The sequence below is a fragment of the Capricornis sumatraensis genome, chromosome 15 (genome assembly GCF_032405125.1).
Source record: "Capricornis sumatraensis isolate serow.1 chromosome 15, serow.2, whole genome shotgun sequence".
Taxonomy (NCBI): domain Eukaryota; kingdom Metazoa; phylum Chordata; class Mammalia; order Artiodactyla; family Bovidae; genus Capricornis; species Capricornis sumatraensis.
Window position 1 is genome coordinate 81,220,006 of NC_091083.1, and position 18,788 is coordinate 81,238,793.

Here is an 18,788-nt window from a genome sequence, read left to right on the forward strand (position 1 = left end):
AGCTTGGACCAGTCACTTCATACTTAACCTCTCTGTCTCGGTTTCCTTGTCTCTAAAACAGAGACAGTAATACCTGCCCCATAAGACCTTCGGAAGGATGGAAATTGAACGAGATAATGCATATAAAATGCTTAGAACATTGTCTGGCATATAAGTGTTAGGTGATTGGGGGCAATTAATGTTAACTCGACTTTCCAGGACACACAGTCCAAAGCACCCTCAATTCATGCTGGTTAAAAGGACAAACTTAGACTCCCCATAATATAGCTTATGGCTATATTGTTCTGTTCAAGTTAGTGGTAGTGAGAACCAGGATGAAGAGAAGAAAAGATAATTAATAAGTAGTTCTAAAAAGCCACTTAGATAAGATTTGGACTTTACATAATGCTATATTTTGTTAAAATTGACCTGCCTTTGGAGATGGCTAGGATCTGGCAGGGTGTATGTGACCTCCTGTTAGAACCTACCTGCATATTCCTTGTGCTCAGTGAGCAGCATTTACGGGCATGGGTAGGCCATCTTCCCTCCTTTCCCTGAGGAGTGGGGCCCCGATGGGAGAGGCAGGAACACCTTGTCTGTCTCCCCAGAGCTAGCCCATCCCACAGCCAGGCACCTTCGGAGGAGCCAGGTGGCCCTTAAATGAATCCCTCTTGGCGTTGCTGAAGCCGTCATTGATGCCTTGTTAGTCCTCTCTTTCTCACAGTAGACACATAACATCCAGAGCTTTAATCCTTGCCACACGTAGAAACTGGCATCCCCGCGTCTCTGCCTAGCACCGAGTTCATGTCTTTGATGACAAAGGGATGCTGCCTGTATCACGGGGATGTTAGCAGGTGTGTGCGCCTCGATAAGCTTGAAGAACTGGAGGTTTCCATGTAAGACTCCCTCTGTTGCCGTTGGCAGGTGCTTGTGCTGTTCGGCAGAGCCGTGAACATCTTCCCCCTCTCCTACCTCCTGAATTTCTTCCGCGATCATAGAATCACCCCGAAGATGATGTTCATCATGTGGTTCAGCGGTAAGTCCAGTCTCCGGTGAGCCGGGGAGGAGACCGTGTCATTAAGGCGCAAACTGGCCTTTTGGAGAGTGGACGCAGCTGTCCCCGGAGCCCTTCCAAACTGAGGGGGCCTCGTCAGCCCTCAAAATCCACGCAAGACCCTTCACGGGCCGCGCCCCTCTCCACAGCGCCGCCAGCAGGGGAGTGTGTCTGCCCCACAGACGGGGAGACCCAGCTCTAAGGGCAGAGGGCTTGCTGGACGTCGAGCAGCCTGGGGGGCAGGGCCCCCACCACCCCCTGTTCCGAGGGGCCCCGGGGGGCAGGGCCGGAGTTTGCCCACCCCCCTCCACCCCCTGTTCCGAGGGGCCCTGGGGGGCAGGGCTGGAGTTTGCCCACCCCTCTCCACCCCCTGTTCCGAGGGGCCCCGGGGGGCAGGGCTGGAGTTTGCCCACCCCCCTCCACCCCCGTTCCGAGGGGCAGGGCCAGGGTTTGCCCACCCGCCTCCACCCCCTATTCCAAGGGGCCCCGGGGGGCAAGGCCGGGGTTTGCCCACCCCCCTGTCCCAGGGGCAGCAGCACAGGCTGTGCATGGCGTCACTCTGCCTGCACGCTGTCCAGGCTGAAGGGACAAGGGGCTCAAATACTTTGAAGTTAACTTTATTATTTATGTATTTATGTTTTGGCCACACTGGGTCTTTGTTGCTGCTCACGGGCTTTCTCTAGTTGCGGCGTGAGGGCTTCTCCTTATGGTGGTGTCTCTTGTTGCTGAGCGCAGGCTTTAGGCCTGGCATGTAGGATCTTCCGGGACCTGGGATCAAAACTCAGGTCTCCTGCATTGGCAGGTGGATTCTTAACCACTGAACCACCCAGGAAGTCTAGGAGCTCAAAATTAAAAGGTTAAAGTTCAAAACTTTTTGTACTACAGGCTAGATTTGGATTTTTTTTTTACTCAGTCACTAAGTTTTGATAATTTATTTGACCATTTCAGCCACCATTCAGTCTCATTCCCCTTTAGTAAAGGAGGGATAAATAAATCTTTGGCTCCTAAAGCACTGGATCTGTAGACACTTTTTAATTTACTTATTTCTTTGTGGGTTCAGGGTATAGCAATATGCTTTATAGGCTGTTTTCTGTCCAGCAGCATATCTGTACATTCCTCGAAGATTTCTTTTTCAAAAGATCTTGTTTAAAGTGTGTGTGTGTGTGTGTGTGTAGGACATGCAGGTAGTTGTATATTTATGTGTAGATAGTGAAGGATACTTTTTTCTTAAATCTTTTTTGCCAGTGAGGGGAAAAAAAATTGTAAAGGAGTTAATTGATCCAAGGTCTTCAAAATCCCCCCATAAAAAAAAAATCTAAGAAATGTAAGAGGCATTTTCCAGTTATGTGAGCTCTTTGGGGGTAGGGACGCGTGGAGAGAGACCTCTAGGGGATGTGGGGGTGGTTTAAACTGGGAGGCATTCTGGTTCTAGGCATTCTGAGGCCGTCCAGACCTTCTCAGTCTGGGGCTCCTTCCTCCCCAGCCTGCGGTGGCTGAGGCTCCCCACTTCCCCTCTTCCCTGGGCTCCTTCCTCTCCCCAGGGGTCTCCCCTCTTCCTGCACCAGCACCTCAGTCACATTGGCCCCTGCCAGGACTCTGTCTCAGACCCGCCTCATCTCTTGAGCCCTCACAAGCCCACCTGTCCTGTGGTCTCAAATTGCCACCCTCCCCAAGCTGGTTCCTCTGACCCGGCCTTTCCTCTGATCCAGACCACAGTGTCTACATCCTCCTTGGGTGTCATGGAGCCCCTGTGAGCTCATTGTCTAGGACTGAACCTACCTTCCTGCCCAGCCTGCTTGTTTACCATCAGCCCCCTTTCTTCCACAGGAGACAATAACTTGTTTTATAGCAGAGGTGTGGCCCCCTCGGTTTGCTGTGTGCACATGCTGTTCTGTGCCAAGGTGCTTCATCCTCAGCCACCGTCGGGGCAGGCCCTGCCGCGTCTGGGTCCTTGGCCCGGCCTGGGAGGCTGCGGGGACAGGCGGGGCCGGGCTGAGCCCAGGAGCCAGACTCCTGACCACGTGCCCGGCCCACTGGGCATCCTCCGGGCCCTTCCCTGGTCAGCCACACTTTCCCTCTCCTGGGACCTGCTGCTTCCACTCCCCGTGTCTCTCTGAGAGCCACCCTTTGCTCCTCTCTGCTGTGTCCCCATGTCAGGTCCAGGCTGCAGCAGCCGGCCCAGATCGCGCTGTGATGTGCCAGCCACCCGTCTGGGTCAGATCCTGTCCCTGTGCTCCGCCCTCCCGCTCCTCCCTGCCCTGCTCCTTAGGGCCCTCACCCTCCCTTGAGTCCTTCTTTGGTGTCTCTGCTCCCAGTCACTGAGGGAGCGCCTGTTCCCTCTCGGGCACCAGGAACTTTCTAGTGAGAACGTGCCATTTCTCAGCGCATTCATGCCCCAGTCCAGCCAGCAGCCTCCTGGGGACCAAAGCAGGAAATCAGAGGGAGGCTCCCCCGCGGTTCCCTGCGCGGAGGCGCAGCATCCTCAGGCCCAGCAGGCGCTGGATGGCATCCTGGGCTGTTGCCTGTGGGGCACGGGCCCTGGGAGGACATCTCCTTCGCAGCCTCGGGCCTTCTTCTGTGTGCCGTGAGCGTGACAGGACCAGCTCTGAAGGCTTCCTGTGGGGCTCCAATGAGGTTGCGCCCACGGAGCGCAGCGTCCCCCCCACCCCCCCCCGCAGGGAGGGCTCGTCTGTACCAGCGTGAGTGCCAGGCGGGATGAATCCCCACCACGATGCACCTGGCGGCCGGGACAGGACCGTCACCGGGCCCTGCCGCCCGCCCGCCGTGGGAAGCGGGGGCGGAGGGGAGCGTCTCCCAGGCCCCGTGTTTGTGCCCCATCTCCTCGCCACCCCGCGCCGCACGGGCTGAGGCTGCGCGCTCCGGTGGGTGCGGGAGAGTGTCCAAGCGGCCGCGGTGCCGGGCTGGACCCAGAGCCCCCGAGAATCATGGCGCCCCCCCACCCCTTTGTCCCTTCCCTGTCGCCCAGGCCTGCGGGGCGCCATCCCCTACGCCCTGAGCCTCCACCTGGACCTGGAGCCCATGGAGAAGCGGCAGCTCATCGGCACCACCACCATTGTCATCGTGCTCTTCACCATCCTGCTGCTGGGCGGCAGCACCATGCCGCTCATCCGCCTCGTGGACATCGAGGGCGCCAAGGCGCGCCGCAGGGGCCGCAAGGACGTCAATCTCAGCAAGACCGAGAAGATGGTCAGTGCCGGGCGGGCCAGGTGGCGACGGCGGGGGTGGGAGCGCGGGGGCGAGACGCTCTCAGGGTGCACGTGCGCGCATGGCACACGCACACTCGAGCTGTGTACACATCAGCTTCCCAAGCCAAGGAGGAGGTTGGACTCAGGGTCTGAAACCTGGCTCTTTGGGGTGGGTTGTCTGCCAGCCTCATGGAAACCCCACAGGTGGTGATGTGTAGGTTGCAGCCAGACGTGAACCCCCTCTCAGGGCCTCCCAGTAGCGCCCCCCCCCTCCACCCCCGCCAGTAATCACCCCACCCCCTCGGCCAGGACTGGAGGGTGGTTTCAAGGTCACCAAATGACAAAATCACCTCACTCCCCAGCATTTAGTAGAGCCTCCTGTTGGGGCGTGAGAGGCTCTCACAGTAGTTGGGAGGATCAGATGAGCAGGCAGTCTGGCCAGGACAGGAGAGGTCCTGATTTGGGCCTGGGGGTGCTCAGGGCAAGTTGCAATGAGCCCAAGGCCCCCGGACCCCTGCTCGCCCCTGCCTCCTCCAAGCCCCTGTGCCTGGAGTCACTGAGGTGGTGTCTTTCCTGCCTGTGTTTCCCTCAGCCTGGGTGCAGAGCCCTGGTGCGGGGTTTGGGGGGAGTCGGGCCTTCCTGCACCACCCTCTGCTCTGCACACACATTTCCAGAAACGCAGCATTTTCTAGTTCTCTTATCCCAGGCCGTCAGTAGCTTGACTTGGTCATGGAAGGCACAGAAGTCCTCAGCCAGAAGATGGGGAAACGATGTGCCCACTTGTCACTTAGCAAAGTCCAGTCCAGTCTGGGGGAACCTTGGCCTCCAGGCTCTGCCCAGGGCCTCTACAGCCAGGGCTGTGCCCGGCAGCACCTTCAGGTGACCTCGGGCTCCTGAGTGCCCCACGCTCTCAGCAGCCCTTCGCCCCCACCCCCTCCACCACTGTCTTGTCTGCTTTTAACCAAAGCCTACGTGTACGTTCTCAGACCTTTCAGCGGGGGTCATAATTGGTGGAGGGCTCCAGGGTCTTGCGGGTCTGGGGCGGGGGCCCAAAGAATTTGCATTTCTAACCCATTGCCAGGAACTGCAGCTGCATTTGGCCAAGCCCAGCTCAAATAGAACCAGGATGTGTGCTCCGAGGGGAAGCAGCTGTTGCGTGGGGCTTGTTTCCTGCGGTGCCTATGCTTTGCTTGGCCTGCCTCGAGTCTCCCTGATAACCTGCAGGAAGCAGGTGGTCACCATTCGTGAGCCCCACTTTGCAGATGAGAGCACTGAGGCACACAGAGACCAGAGCACAGCTGAGGTCCCACAGACTCTTAACCACACTTGCCACCTCAAGTCTTCAAGGTGGGGGTTCCTGGACCAGCCGCATCAGCGGGAGCTCATTAGAAATGCAAACTCTTGGGTCCCGTCCTAGCCCTGCTGAGTCAGGAGCTGCAGGAGGGCCTAGTGGGCGCTGTGTTCTAGGCTCCTGAAGTTCCAGGCGACTCTGGCGGTGGCCCCAGTGTGAGAAGCACTGCGCCCTCCCTCTCTCCCACCTCCTGTGCCTGGGGGGGCACTGTGCTTGGGGGCAAGGGTGCAGAACTGCCTTTGGTGGCCCCTGCAGAGGGTCGGTGGTCCTTCTGCGCCTCCCTCTCCAGGTCCCATCAGGATTGTTCCTTCTGCCCTCTCTCCACTTGACCAGCAAACTCCCCACAGTGGGCCACTGCAGGCAAAAAGCAACAGAAGCCACCTCCTTGTTCAGTTCACTGGTACAGAGACAGCCCAGAACGGCTCCCTGTCCTGACTGCACACGGCAAGCAGCCAGAGAACTTGCAGGCTGAGCCCCAGCCCCGAGCTGCTGACTTAGTCACCATCTGACTTCCCCGGGTGCCCACCGTGTTCCTGCACACCTTCCTGCCGCCCTTCGCGCTCCCAGGAGGCCCATGGCTGCTGCAGTTAGGGTTGGAGACCCAGGGGCCCGGGGCGCAGGCCTGCGAGCTAGGCTGGGTGCTGTGCGGGCTTCCCAGCAGGGTCAGCTGACGCTTCCTGGGCTGCCTCCGCTCCCCCCGCAGGGCAACACCGTTGAGTCGGAGCACTTGTCGGAGCTCACGGAGGAGGAGTACGAGGCCCACTACATCAGACGGCAGGACCTCAAAGGTTTCCTGTGGCTGGACGCCAAGTACCTGAACCCTTTCTTCACGCGGCGGCTGACCCAGGAGGTGGGACGCAGGCCAGGGACCGGAGCAGGGTGGGCAGGAAGGCTGGCTGGGTTGGGGGTGTCCTCCCACTCAGCTTTCTCTCCTTCCCGGGCTTGAGGGCTGGATAGGCTTGTGGGGCTGGGCACCTGCTGTCTCTCCTCTGCTGCCTTACTTAGTGCTAGTTTAATAATAATAGGCTTGTTGACGGTTTGGTTTCCCTGGATGGTAGATTCGGTATATTGATCAGCTTCCGAACCTGGCTGAGGAATCTCAGCCCTGCCGTGGCCCGAGGCTCAGGGCTCCCGCTCCATCCATCCCTCCGGGCACCACTGGCCTCTGGGTGACCGGGAGTGATGCCCATTTGGGCCAGCTTGGGTCTGCTCTGCTGAAACGGTCACCTGCCCGTGCAGGCCGGGGCTGGGGTTGCCCCAGCGGCGGCTCCGCTCTGGTACTGGGCCCCGCCTTCCTCCTGCAGCGTCAGGGTGCCTTCAGCACGTGAGCTCTCAGTGGGAGCCAGGCGTTCTCCATGATGGCGTCATTTCCGGGAGCGCGGTGCATGGGTGGTGGCCTGCCCCACCAGCCCACGCGGCAGACGCAGTGAGCTGTCTCACCTGATAGCCAGGGAGGCTGAGGCCCAGAGAGGTGGAGTCCCCGTCCTAGGGTCACACAGCCAGTGCGGGGCAGAGCTGAGAGCAGAGCCCAGGTGTGTCTGATTGCGGAGGCCAGGTGGTTTTTTTTTTTAACATCGCGCCATCCTGCCGCCGCCTCCTGTTCTGAGTGAGACCCTTACCTCCTGCCCACAAAGAAAAATCTCAGCCTGCCCTTAGTTAACACTTTGAAGTTGCCCGTGCGCCCTGCCTGCCGTCTCCTCCCACAAGGCACAAAGCAGCTGTCCCTCCCTGCCTTGCCCCTGAGCCTGACCCTGACCCACTGACAAGGGCTTGCCCCGTCTCCCGCCCCAGGACCTCCACCACGGGCGCATCCAGATGAAAACGCTGACAAACAAGTGGTATGAAGAGGTGCGCCAGGGCCCCTCGGGCTCGGAGGACGACGAGCAGGAGCTGCTGTGACCGAGCGACGCCCAGGACGCCCGGGACGGACCCTCGCAAGGCGCGCGCACGGGCAGCTCTCCGCTTTTCAGGGCGGACAGAAGGAGGGTGACACCCGGGCCAGGGTCGTCCCAGCCCAGGACTCCGCAGACCCTGGGGGCCGGCCGGCTGCCCTGCAGTGCCCCCTCCCCGCTCCTTACTGGGCCTGACCGCAGACCGGAGGGCCCCGGTGCAGGTAGATCTTTGCTGCTGCTTCCGGAGCCAGGGAGCAGCCATCTGTCCGGTGAGGTGCCCGAGAGCGCGGTGCGCAGTCGCCGCCATCCCTGGCCGCTGCCTTCATCACGGAGCCTTTCCCTGCCGGGTGGGCGTTGGGACCCACGGGGCCGCAAGCCGGCCGCGACTTGCCTGCTCCTCATCACGGTGCCGCTGGCTTTCTCAGCAGCAGTTCTCATCCAAGCGGCAGGCTCAGAACCCTCGGACCCTCGCCCACCCCTTCGTGATGTTGCTTGCGCTCCGTGAGAAAGAGAAACCCGAGACCTTTTTTGTTTTACCTCCAACTGGCACCTCACAGGCTGTCTCCCCGGGCGGCAGGCGGCTCCCGCCTTCTCTGGGAATGCTGTGAATGTTTACACTGGATCCGCGCACAGATCCTGGAGCCCTGTTGGAAGCTGCGGCCCTGGTTTGGGGGAGTGAGTGAGCCTCTCTGCGGGGTCAGAGCGCCCTCTGGAGGGGGAACCTGGAGGCGCGGGGTTTATGCGGGCCAGCAAGCAGCTGCTGTCTGAATTCAGTTTAAATTCATGCTCTTTGACGGAGCAGTGAGAGCCTAGCAGTACCTCCCTGACCTGATTCCTCATTCAGTGGTTGGTCCTTGTTTGCCCAGGCCCCTTTCCCTGGCCTCCGCAGGCGGTTCACCCGCTGCGCCGTCAGCTCATCAGCATCTCTTCTTTCCTGCTCCCTGTTCTCTGCCGTCTTGGGTCCTCCCTGCCGCCCCTCCCGGGACTCTCGTAGCCGGGAGCCGGGTGCATTCGCTCCTCACCCGGACTTACTCACAGGGCCCTTCCACGTGCTCGCTCGCTCGCTCGCTCGCTCTCACACACACAGAACCGTGGTCCAGCCCCTGGGCCATCTCAAGGGGTGAGCTGCCCATCATGACCAGATGACTGGAGTTACTGACTTGCCCGCGTCCACTCGCCTCACCGGCCCTTGAACACTTCTCTCTACCTGCTTGCTCTCTGCATCCCCAAGCCAACGGCAATTTCTGTATGTGGCTCAGGGTCCCAGCTGAAGCCTCGGAACTCGGCACCCCCTGGGGTGGTGTAATTCATCACGAGCCCATCCCTGGCTCTTCTGGGGACCCGGTGGGCCAGCGTGGATCTTAGGCTGGCAGCAGAGCTGTCTCCGTCTTTTCCGCCCCAGGCAGGGTGGCTCAGGGTGTGAGGGGGGACGGACCTCAGGGCCTTTAAGGACTCACGTGCCCTGCGTGCAAGGCCGGACCCCTGCCTTCACCCCTTCCCTTTCCCCAAAGTATAGGTGTGAAGCCAGGGAGGCAGCCCGTGGCTTCCTTTTTGTGCATGAAAAGTAAATCTGTACTTGATTGCTAAAAGGTGATCACTTCCTTTTGTCACGTCCCACGGTAACCTCATAATTTGAGCCAAATAGGATTATTTTACTCCACCGAATCTCCCCACTGGAAGATTAATGCCAGGCTTGATTCCGGTCTCCATCATTTCCGGTTTCTTTTTAGTGGAAAACTGAAAGATCAAGCGGAGGAGACCTTTGTCCATTCATAGGGTTGGGGGAGGGCAGCAGGGCTCAGAGACCGGATTGTCCTCTCATTCTTCAGTTCATCAGTGACTTGCTCCCCCCACCCGCCTTGAAATTCAGTCAGATCTTGAGGTGTAAGTTACGTTGTAAATTCAATAGCCTGCCAGAAAAGAATATTTTTTGGCTGTGAGTTCATAGATAATGGAAACAGGTTCTTCTCAGTTCATTGTGCCCTTGTCACCGAGTCTCACCTGGCCTCCCAGTTTTAGCTGAGACCTGAGAAGGACATAAAGTAGAGAAGCACGTGAGGGGCTTGGTGCAAGGTGTCTGGGGTTTGGCTGGCTGGAGGTGCTTGCCAAGGAACCTTTCCTGGTCTGGACGGCACCAGCCTGGGCCTTCCGTGAGCCTCTGCTGCCCTCTGCTGGCCGAGTCGAGGTTTTGCAGTGTGGGAGAGCAGCCCGCCAGGATGCAGGGAACCCGTGTTCCTCAGCTGCTGCCCGTTCACCTTTGCATAGGCCAGAGCCGGCGGAGAGGTTTTTCTGGTGGACTTCTTTCAGCCGTCATTGCCTGAGAATCAAAAACTGCTGTCTACCTTTACCGTTCCTGGGGCTTCCCTGGTGGCTCAGCTGGTAACGAATCCACCTGCAATGGGGGAGACCTGGGTTCTATCCCTGGGTTGGGAAGATCCGTTGGAGAAAGGAACAGGCTACCCCCTCCAGTATTCTGGCCTGGAGAATTCCATGGACTGTATGTATAGTATAGTCCATGGGGTTGCAAAGAGTCGGACACAACTGAGCGACTTTGACTTTGTCTTTCCCGTTCCTAATAGTTCTGTTGTTTGGGGCAGTAAATGCCTAGAAGGTTTTTTAAAGCCCAGCATAACTATAACTTCCTACGTACTTCCTTTCAGGTCCAGGCCATGGGACAGGAGATCTATAGGACACAGAGAAGGTAATGATTTTAGAGAGAGGTGAAGGCTGTAGTGTGTGAGTGCCTCTGGGGAAGGTAGTCCGCCAGTGAGCTCTGAGGACAGGCTGTCTTGTGGAGTCCTGCAGCAGGAACCCCACACCCGAAGGCCCCTTGAGCAGCCCTGTGGTTGTAGGACCCCTGGGAACAACCGTACTTGGAGGTTTGGGGCGTGAGGCCTTCCAGGGGAAGAAGCTGGCTTTTCCTGGGCCCCCAGAGGTCAAGTTTGGGCTGGGTTGGCGCAAGGCCAGGCGGAAGGTGGCTCAGTCCCATCATCTGGGGCTCAGACCCTCGGCCTAGGGGCCGGCCAAAGGGCCCCCCACCCCCAGGCAAGCCACCTCTTCAGACTAGGGTGCTGGCGGGGCCCTGGCAGCCCCTGCAACCCCCCCGCCCCCCGCCAGGTCGGCCTCATTTGCCTGCAGACTCCTTGTGTGCAGTGGCAAGTGGAAAAATCGCTGAGTGGGGCGCCTTTTCCTTGCAGCCCGTGTCAGAGGTTGCCTCGTGGGGTCTCAGGTCCACACGCCCCCAGTGGCCCACACATTTGGCAGAGCCCGAAGCGGGTAGGCCACAGTCAGGATCGTTCTGCTTTATTGAGAACAGCCAGGGTGGGGTGGGCTGGGGGCGGTGCAAGGCGCAGGCCTGGCTGAGGGTGGGTCTGGCCTTGGAGCTGGTCCCCAAGTCTGGCGTGAGGAGGACTCTCAGCAGTGACGCCGTCAGTTAGACTTCAAATGCCAAAAAGAGCACCTTCTCGGCTTCCCCGTTCACTGGCTCCGGGACACAGACGTGTGTGTCTCCTGCTGGGTGGTGGGTAGGAAACCAAATCTGAAAGGTTCCCGATGGAGCAGCCAGGATCATTAAGCAGCTGTTGTACCGGGAGTCCGGTCTCCAAAGCCCCAGACAATATGTGTCAAATGGAAACACCGCAGTCAGAGCGAAGGCTGAGGAGGAGCAGGCAGCTCCCTGCCGCCCAGGCTCCTGCCGTCTCTCTCACAAGTGGAGCCAGACCTGCAGGGACTTCACCGTCTTGCCCTGTGCGACAGGCGAAGGCAGAGTTTCTAATGGCCCCGGCCCATCCCACGTCACCGATGCTCACCCCGGATGACATGGTCCCTAATCCCGGCGGGAATCAGAACGCGTGGCGCTTCCTACCCGGAAGCAGGACTTCTCCCAGCTGCTCTGAGGGAGCGTCCCGGCTTCTGGGGGAGAAAGCTGAGTGGTTGGAAAACAGCCACGGGCCCCTGAGTCCTCGGGGCTGACGGGGAGCATGCAGCTTGGTGGTTGGAAGGGAAAGGCTGCCTGCCGGCGCTGCGGGCCCGTCCAAGGAGCTGGCCAGCCACGCGTGAGAGCCGCTTCTCCGGGCCCAGCCCTGCTCTGCGGAGCTGAGAAGGCGCCTTACTCGCTGGGCCTCCTCGAGGTGTGTGGCTGTGTGTGTTAACGTGTGTGTGCTCAGCCATGTCCGATTCTTTGCCACCCCATGGACTGTAGCCTCCAGGGTTCCTCTGTCCGTGGAATTTCCCGCGCAAGAATACTGGAGTGGGGTGCCATTTCCTCCTTCAGGGGATCTCCCCACCCATGGATCAAACCTGCGTCTCATGAGTCTCCTACATTTGCCAGGCGGATTCTTTGCCACTGCGCCACTTGGGAATGTAGAACGTTTTCTCCAGTACAGCTCCTGCAAAACCTGGTGTGTTCAAGGTTAATCAGAATCTTGTATTTTTTTGAGTGGTTTTCTTTGTAAAAATGAAGGATTTTTAAAGCACTCTGTTTTGCTAGGACCGTGGGGAGGCCAGCCTTGTTCCTCTGTCCTCCCCCAGGCACTCCCTGTCCTGGTCTCTGAGGAATGATTTGCTGCTCTTGGTGGGGCTGCGGGTTGGGGAGGGGGGAGTCAGAGGTGGAGGGGCCTGCGGCTGCTGCGCTGGAGCCACTGCCTCGTCTCACTGGGCTCTGTAAGAGTTCAGAAGTGGATGGAAAACAGTAATGTCACTGGATGCTTCTTTAGGAATAAAGACAGAAGCTGCTGAACCTGAACCACTGTCTGTGTTTGTGTTCCGAGGCTTTGCAAAGGCAGGGGTCGTGCGTCCCTAGGCCCAGCTCTGCCAACGTGGCTCGGCTCTCTAGGCCAGAGGTGGGTGCAGAACGTGGGGGGTGATGGGCAGGAGCGTGGGCTCTGGGGGCCCAATTCCTGCCTGTCTCTGTGGGGCTGCACCCCACAGGCCCACGAGCCTTGAGACCATCGCCCAGAGGCAACAGCAGAGACACCAGTGGTTTTCTGTGTGTGTGGGTCGCTCAGTCGTGTCCGATTCTTTGTGATTCCATGGCCTGTAGCCCACCAGGCTCCTCTGTCCATGGGGTTCTCCAGGCAAGAACACTGGAGTGGGTTGCCCATCCCTTCTCCAGAAGATCTTCCCAACCCAGGGATCGAACCCAGGTCTCCCACACTGCAGGCGGATTCTTTACCGTCTGAGCCACCAGGGAAGGTGTAATGGTTTGGCAGATGGAGGGATCGTACACAAGGGGTCGATACACAAGGTGGAGCGATACCCTACTGTATATACGGCAGCTGGTGGGCAGAACACAGCAGCGGCCTTCAGTACCCCAGGGAGGAGGCGGCTACCTTTTATAGGTGGGGGCGGGGCGGGGATTGATGTCAGGTGGGCTCAGTTACCAGGATCTGATTAAGCCCTGTAACTAAGAGAACTGGACAGTCATGTGAGGGAAGCAGGGGCTGGTCGAACAGGAGATGTACCCAGAGCAAGAGAGCAACCATCTTGAGTGGCCTAAGCGTAGAGTCTCTCTGTGGGAAGGGCTCAGGCCACGCCCAGCCTCCAGCCAGCCCACGAGTGCTTCCGCATGGATGCAAGGGACACATCCTCACCGGGTGCCCCTGGGGTTGCAGGCCAGCCCCTGGTGGGCCTTTGCCTGGCTGAAACCAGGCTCTGAGCCCACACGGCTGCAAGAGTTGGGTGGACGGTGGAGGCAATGTTTGCTCAGTGGGAAGTCTTGAGGCTCACTTTGCTTTTACCCTCTCGTACTTCCAAAAGGCGTCCTAAGCTGCTTACGGTGACAGGCTGTGCGTGTGTGCTGACTCTTAGCGACGTGATAGACTGTAGCCCGTCAGGCCCCTCCGTCCATGGGATGCTCCAGGCAAGGAGACTGGAGTGGGTGGCCATCTCCTCCAGGGAATCTTCCCACCCTAGGGATAGAACCTGTGCTTCCTGAGTCTCCTGCACTGGCAGACGGATTCTTTACCACTAAGCCATCTGGGAAGCCTTTGGTCACAGGTGCAAACAGAAAACACATGTGAGATAAACAGAACCAGGCGAGAGAACCTGTCCTGACCCCAGGACCAGCCTTCCGGCGGGAGGCCAGGACTGGACCTCTCGGGCCCCCTCGACCCTGCGATGCCTCCCGCTGCTACCCCACCTCTCCCGCCCCTGGCCCCAAAGGAGGCTGCGGAGAAAGCATCTATCACATGCTCGCCCCTTCCGGTTCCTGAACTGCCAACTGTGTGGCCGATCAACGCCTGCCAGTGTCAGCGGGAAACTTGGTTGGGAGCAGGGTTGGGGGGAGCGCCCATGTCCCTCAGCTCCCGTCCCCCTGTGACAGAGACTGGGCTCAGAGAAGGGGTTCTCCTGCCTAGTGAAACTGCGCGACGGTGATGCCAGTGGGCCCAGGAGCGGTGGGAACTCTGGCAGATAGGAAGCAGGCTCTTCCAGGCCCTGGTGGCTGGGCGGAGGCTGGGAAGTGGAGTTTGCTGAGCCCAGTCAGCCTGGAACAGAGCCCCAGAGTCAGGGTGAGGGGAGCCAGAGTGGCACCCGGGGAAGCCGGGTGTCGTCATTCACATTTCAACCTTCTCATTGTCCAGGAAAAGCACTCGGGGTGACGCGGATGCTTTTGAACTGTGGTGTTGGGGAGGACTCTTCAGAGTCTCTTGGACTGCAAGAAGATCCAACTATGCAATCCTAAAGGAAATCAGTCCTGAATATTCACTGGAAGGACTGATACTGAAGCTGAAACTCCAATACTTTGGCCACCTGATGCGAAGAGCTGACTCATTGGAAAAGACCCTGATGCTGGGAAAGATTGAAGGCGGGAGGAGAAGGGGACGACAGAGGATGAGATGGTTGGATGGTGTCACCGACTCGATGGACATGAGTTTGAGCAAACTCTGGGAGTTGGTTATGGACAGGCAGGCCTGCTGGAGTCCATGGGGTCCCAAAGAGCCGGACACAACTGAGCGACTGAACTGAACAAGGTGAAGGGAAGCAAGCAAGGGAAGAAAGGTTTTCCTTGAGAGGCCGGAAAGCTGCAGGGGAGGGTCACGCACAGAGCTGAAGGCCCCGTGACCAGCACAGGACACCCAGAGGAGCCGAGCGGAGGTAAAGCCGTTCCTGGTCGTTCCGCTGTCTCACCTGAGAAGGCTGAGCAACGGGCCTCTGATCCAGTCCTGGCAGGAGAGGAAAGCAACATCTCAGGGAATTTCCAGCTGTTTCCTCACACTTGAAAACAGTCACTCACAGCAGGGAAGCGCCCTCCTCCCACTGTCTGGCCTTTGTCTCCCATCCCGTGCGGATGCAGTGGACCTGCGTGGCAGCTGTAACACAAGGCATGGCGTTGCCGACCTGCTGAGCAGGTCCGACGAGGGGATTAACCGGTCCTGGAACTGACCTCCCTGCGGAGCTCGCGGCGGGAGACAGTACACGTTCTGATGCTGTTTGGATTGGGTTTTACGTCATCTCACAGGGAGAGGACCCAGGGCTCTTTGGAGAAACCTTCAATTCCAGGACTTGGGCAGGAAATGTATAAGGTGAACCTGGAGCCCCATTATAACAGATGGTGAGGAAGCAAGTGGGGTTTCAGGGTCAGGTCAAAAGGACTCGGGAGCCAGCCTGAGGAGGTTCCCACTGAGCAAAGATGGGACTTGAAAGTCGATAACATTAATAATGGAGTGGGTTGAAATACTTAAGATATACTGAAATCAATGAGTTCAGAGTAATACTTTTTAAAAATCAGTCACTGGATTTAGAGGAGAGTGAATACATGTTATATGTTCAGCTGACTCCCTTCAGTGTTCTGAAGCGAAACTATCACAGCATTGTTAATCGGCTATACCCCAATACAAAATAAGTTTAAAAAGAATCACAGTCACCGTTAGGGGATTCTAAGGCATCAGCTCATTATTCTAAGTAAAAATAAAGGGAAAGAAGTAACCATCTATCCTGCTTTTCTTAAACTATATCACTAGTAGCAAAATAGTTGATGAGGGAAGTTTCTTTAACTTTTTTTTAAGTCCTAGATTTATAGGAAGTTGCAAAAATAGTACAAAAGGTTCCATGTACCCTGCAGCCAGTTTCTCTCAGAGGTGACCTCTTGCACAGCTATAGGGGGATATCACAACCGGGAAACTGACTTTGGCACAACTGGTAAAATGCATGGACCTTGCTCCAATTACATCAGTTTGACATGCTCTCCTGTGTGTGTGTGCCCATGTTTTCAGTTTTATACAGTTTTGTCCCGGGTAGTGATTCACAGCACCACAGAAAAGTTTCTTTTTATAGAAGTATTCCAGTTGCCAAAGGATTAAGACTACAGTTGGAATATCTCCATTTTGCAGTCTCCAGTTAAATAACCGATCTAAGTACTGAGTAACAGCCTTAAAGGCTATTCATATCCCAAAGGGACAGAACTCGACACCATGTGCCTCCTGACAAAAAAAGACAACATCTATGAAGTGTTCTTACAACAACAAAAAACCCAACTCACAAATGAGCAAGCCTCAAAAGTCAACTACTGAAAAGAAAGAAAAAAAAAGTCAGCTACCAGGTGATAGAGCACATAGGATGAAGGACAAGACCACATGGTCATTGCAATTAACGCATAAGAAGTATGCGACAAAATTCAACACACCTTCATGGTAAAAAAAAAAAAAAAAACTAGGAATGAAAGGAAACTATCTCAACATAATAAAACCCATATACCAAAACACGTATGCCACAGCTAACTTCATGCTCAGTGGTGAAAGACTGAAAGTTTCTCCTCTAGAAGAGGCCAAGATGCCTTCTCTTCCCTCTTCTATTGAACATTGCGCTGATAATCTTAGCCAGAGCAGTTTGGCCGGAAAAAAATAAAAGGCATTCAAATTGGAAGGAAAGAAGTAAAATTATATCCGTTCTCAGATGACATGATCTTACATGTAGAAAACCTAAAAATTTTACACACATACACACACCTGTTAGAACTAATATAAGAATTAGTTGCAGGATACAAAATCAACACATTATTCTCTATGATTCATTATTCTATACTCAAATAACGAGCAATCTGAAGAGGAAATTACAAACACAATTCCACTTACAATAGCATCAAAAAGAATAAAATATTTAGGAGTAAATCTAACCAAGGCAGTGAAGAACGTGTACACCAAAAACTACAAAACATTGCTGAAAGAAATGGAAGAAGACACAAATTAAGGACATCCTGTGTTCACAAGTTGGAAGACTGACTATCATTCAAAGTGTCCATACTATCCAAAACAATCTACTAATTCAATGTAATCCCTATCAAAACCCCAATGGCATTTTTGCACAGATGGGGAAAAAAGCTCCTAAAATTTAAATGGGATCTCAAGGGACCCCGATTAGCCAAAACGATCTTGAAGAACAACAGAAACTCTGGAGGGCTTACACTTCCTGATTTCAAAACACAATACATACAAAGCTACAGTAATCAAAACAGTGTGGTACTGGCATAGAGACAGACACAGAGACCAACAGAACAGAGAGGCCGGAACGAAGCCCTTCCGCATGTGATCCGAAGATCTTCCACAAGGATGCCAAGACCACTCAGTGGGGGAAGGACTGTCTCCACAAATGGGTACCGGGAAGACTGGACATCCAAATGCAGACGAATGAAGCTAGACCCTTCCCTTACAGCATACACAAAACCGAAAATGGATTAAAGATCCAAATTTAGTTTTAGTCTGAAACTGAAAAACAGTTCCTAGAAGAAAACGGAAGTTTCATGACGCTGGATTTGGCAGCAATTTCTTGGATTTAATGCCAAAAGCATAGGTAACAAAAGTAGCAGTAGAAAAGAGGGCCACAGCGGACTTTAAAACTTCTGCACCTTCAAAGGATGCCCCTTCTCTGCCGCTCAGGCAGTCTTACCCACCCCCTCTATGTCCCTGCCCCAATGTGAGAGTCTTGAGTCAGTTTCCCATCCTTCCACCTGCGTCAGCCTCCTTCAGGGCTCCCCAAAGTCATCGAGCTAAAGGCATTACCCAGGAGTCCTAACCCGGAGTCTCTCCAGGTGCGGGGTCTTCTCAGAAACAAAGTTCTCTTCTGCAGCTGAATCTCAGTCTCTCATTCGATCCTGGCACAGGCCGGCTCACCTGGCTGGGCGCCTGGCCTCACGCACTCACCCCTCTGTAGTCCAAGTGGAGATTTCCTGTTTCCCTTTGCCTTTTCACTTGACACACATCAGCTGGGCTTGCCCCATGCGCCTGGCTGAAAGCAGAGCCCTGGGGCCAGACAAGCCGTTGGGATTTAGCCGTGGCTGCAGCTTGGGTCCTGGTGTTGGTGATCGTGAGGCTGGACCTGGCTGGACCTGGCCAGAACAGGCCCTGTCCCCACATCCAAGCCCACCGTGGCGGGGATGGGCTGCCACGGGGGCTGGTTCCCTTCCCTGTTGCCACGGGAGCCGGAGGGCTTCAAGAGCGCCAAGCATGCCTTGGCAGAGTCACTCTCGCTGAAGGGGAGCTGCAGCTCTCACCTCTTCCCCGAGACCCAGGACCTGAGGCAGCTGCAGGTGTGGAGCGCCTTGTGGCCTGGAGGGGGAGCTAGTCCTGATGCTGAAGGTCGTGAGGGCCGTGGCCCACTTGTCCCTGGGGGTTGTCCATGACCAGCCGTTGCACGTGCCGCGCCACGTCTGCCCGGAGCGCCAGGCTTGCATCCTGGCTCGGCCCAGGGCGGGACTCCTGCCCCGGGGGCCGCCTGCACCACTGGCTGCATCTCCAGGAGGCCCAAGGGGTCCCAAGGCTGCCTCGAGGCCTCCGTCCCTTTCAACCCCTTCAGTCTCCTTATAAGGACCTGAGAGGTAGTTGCCAGTGGAGACGTGCACGTCTGGAGACCCGGACCCAGCCCTACCCCGTCTGGGACCCTGACCCTCTGTATTCATAAGCCCCAATCCTCCCTTGTGGCCTTCTCTCACCCCTTATTGATGGAGCTGCAGAAGAAACGTTTATTTTTCTACTTTTGAACATGTTCAAATAAACAGAAAGGAATTGAAAAAGAAAAGATCCAACTGCCAATTTTCAGGAGGCTGAGAGAACAGAGGAACTTGATACACAGCAGTAGGGGCTGCCATCGGCAGAATTTAGACTCCAGCAAACTCTAAAGGACAAACAATCCAGTCTCTTCAACAAATACATTCCAAGAGGAATAATTAAAAAAAAAAGAACGAGAAGTGTCCCTCCGTGGGGACAGCCTTTAGGATAAAGGCGATTTGAAGATCTATCCACTGGAGTGTGAGACCTTATTGGGACCCCAGGGCAAGCAGTTTTTAAAGTGTGCAGTTAGGAGACAACTAGGCC

The 18,788-nt window shown here is 56.3% G+C and overlaps 1 protein-coding gene and 1 pseudogene across 1 annotated transcript in view; both read left to right on the forward strand.

Moving 5' to 3' along the window:
* SLC9A8 (solute carrier family 9 member A8) overlaps nt 1-12,033 on the forward strand; it is a 74,345-nt gene extending 62,312 nt beyond the window's left edge. Inside the window, exons 13-16 of the mRNA XM_068987762.1 lie at nt 904-1,015; nt 4,020-4,240; nt 6,294-6,440; nt 7,382-12,033. Coding sequence (XP_068843863.1) covers nt 904-1,015; nt 4,020-4,240; nt 6,294-6,440; nt 7,382-7,489 — 588 coding nt within the window. The 3' untranslated portion in view covers nt 7,490-12,033. The remainder of the gene's footprint in view (nt 1-903; nt 1,016-4,019; nt 4,241-6,293; nt 6,441-7,381) is intronic.
* Nucleotides 12,034-17,375: 5,342 nt separating this feature from the next.
* On the forward strand, nt 17,376-18,289 carry LOC138091208 (interferon lambda-1 pseudogene; annotated as a pseudogene).
* Nucleotides 18,290-18,788: the final 499 nt, after the last annotated feature.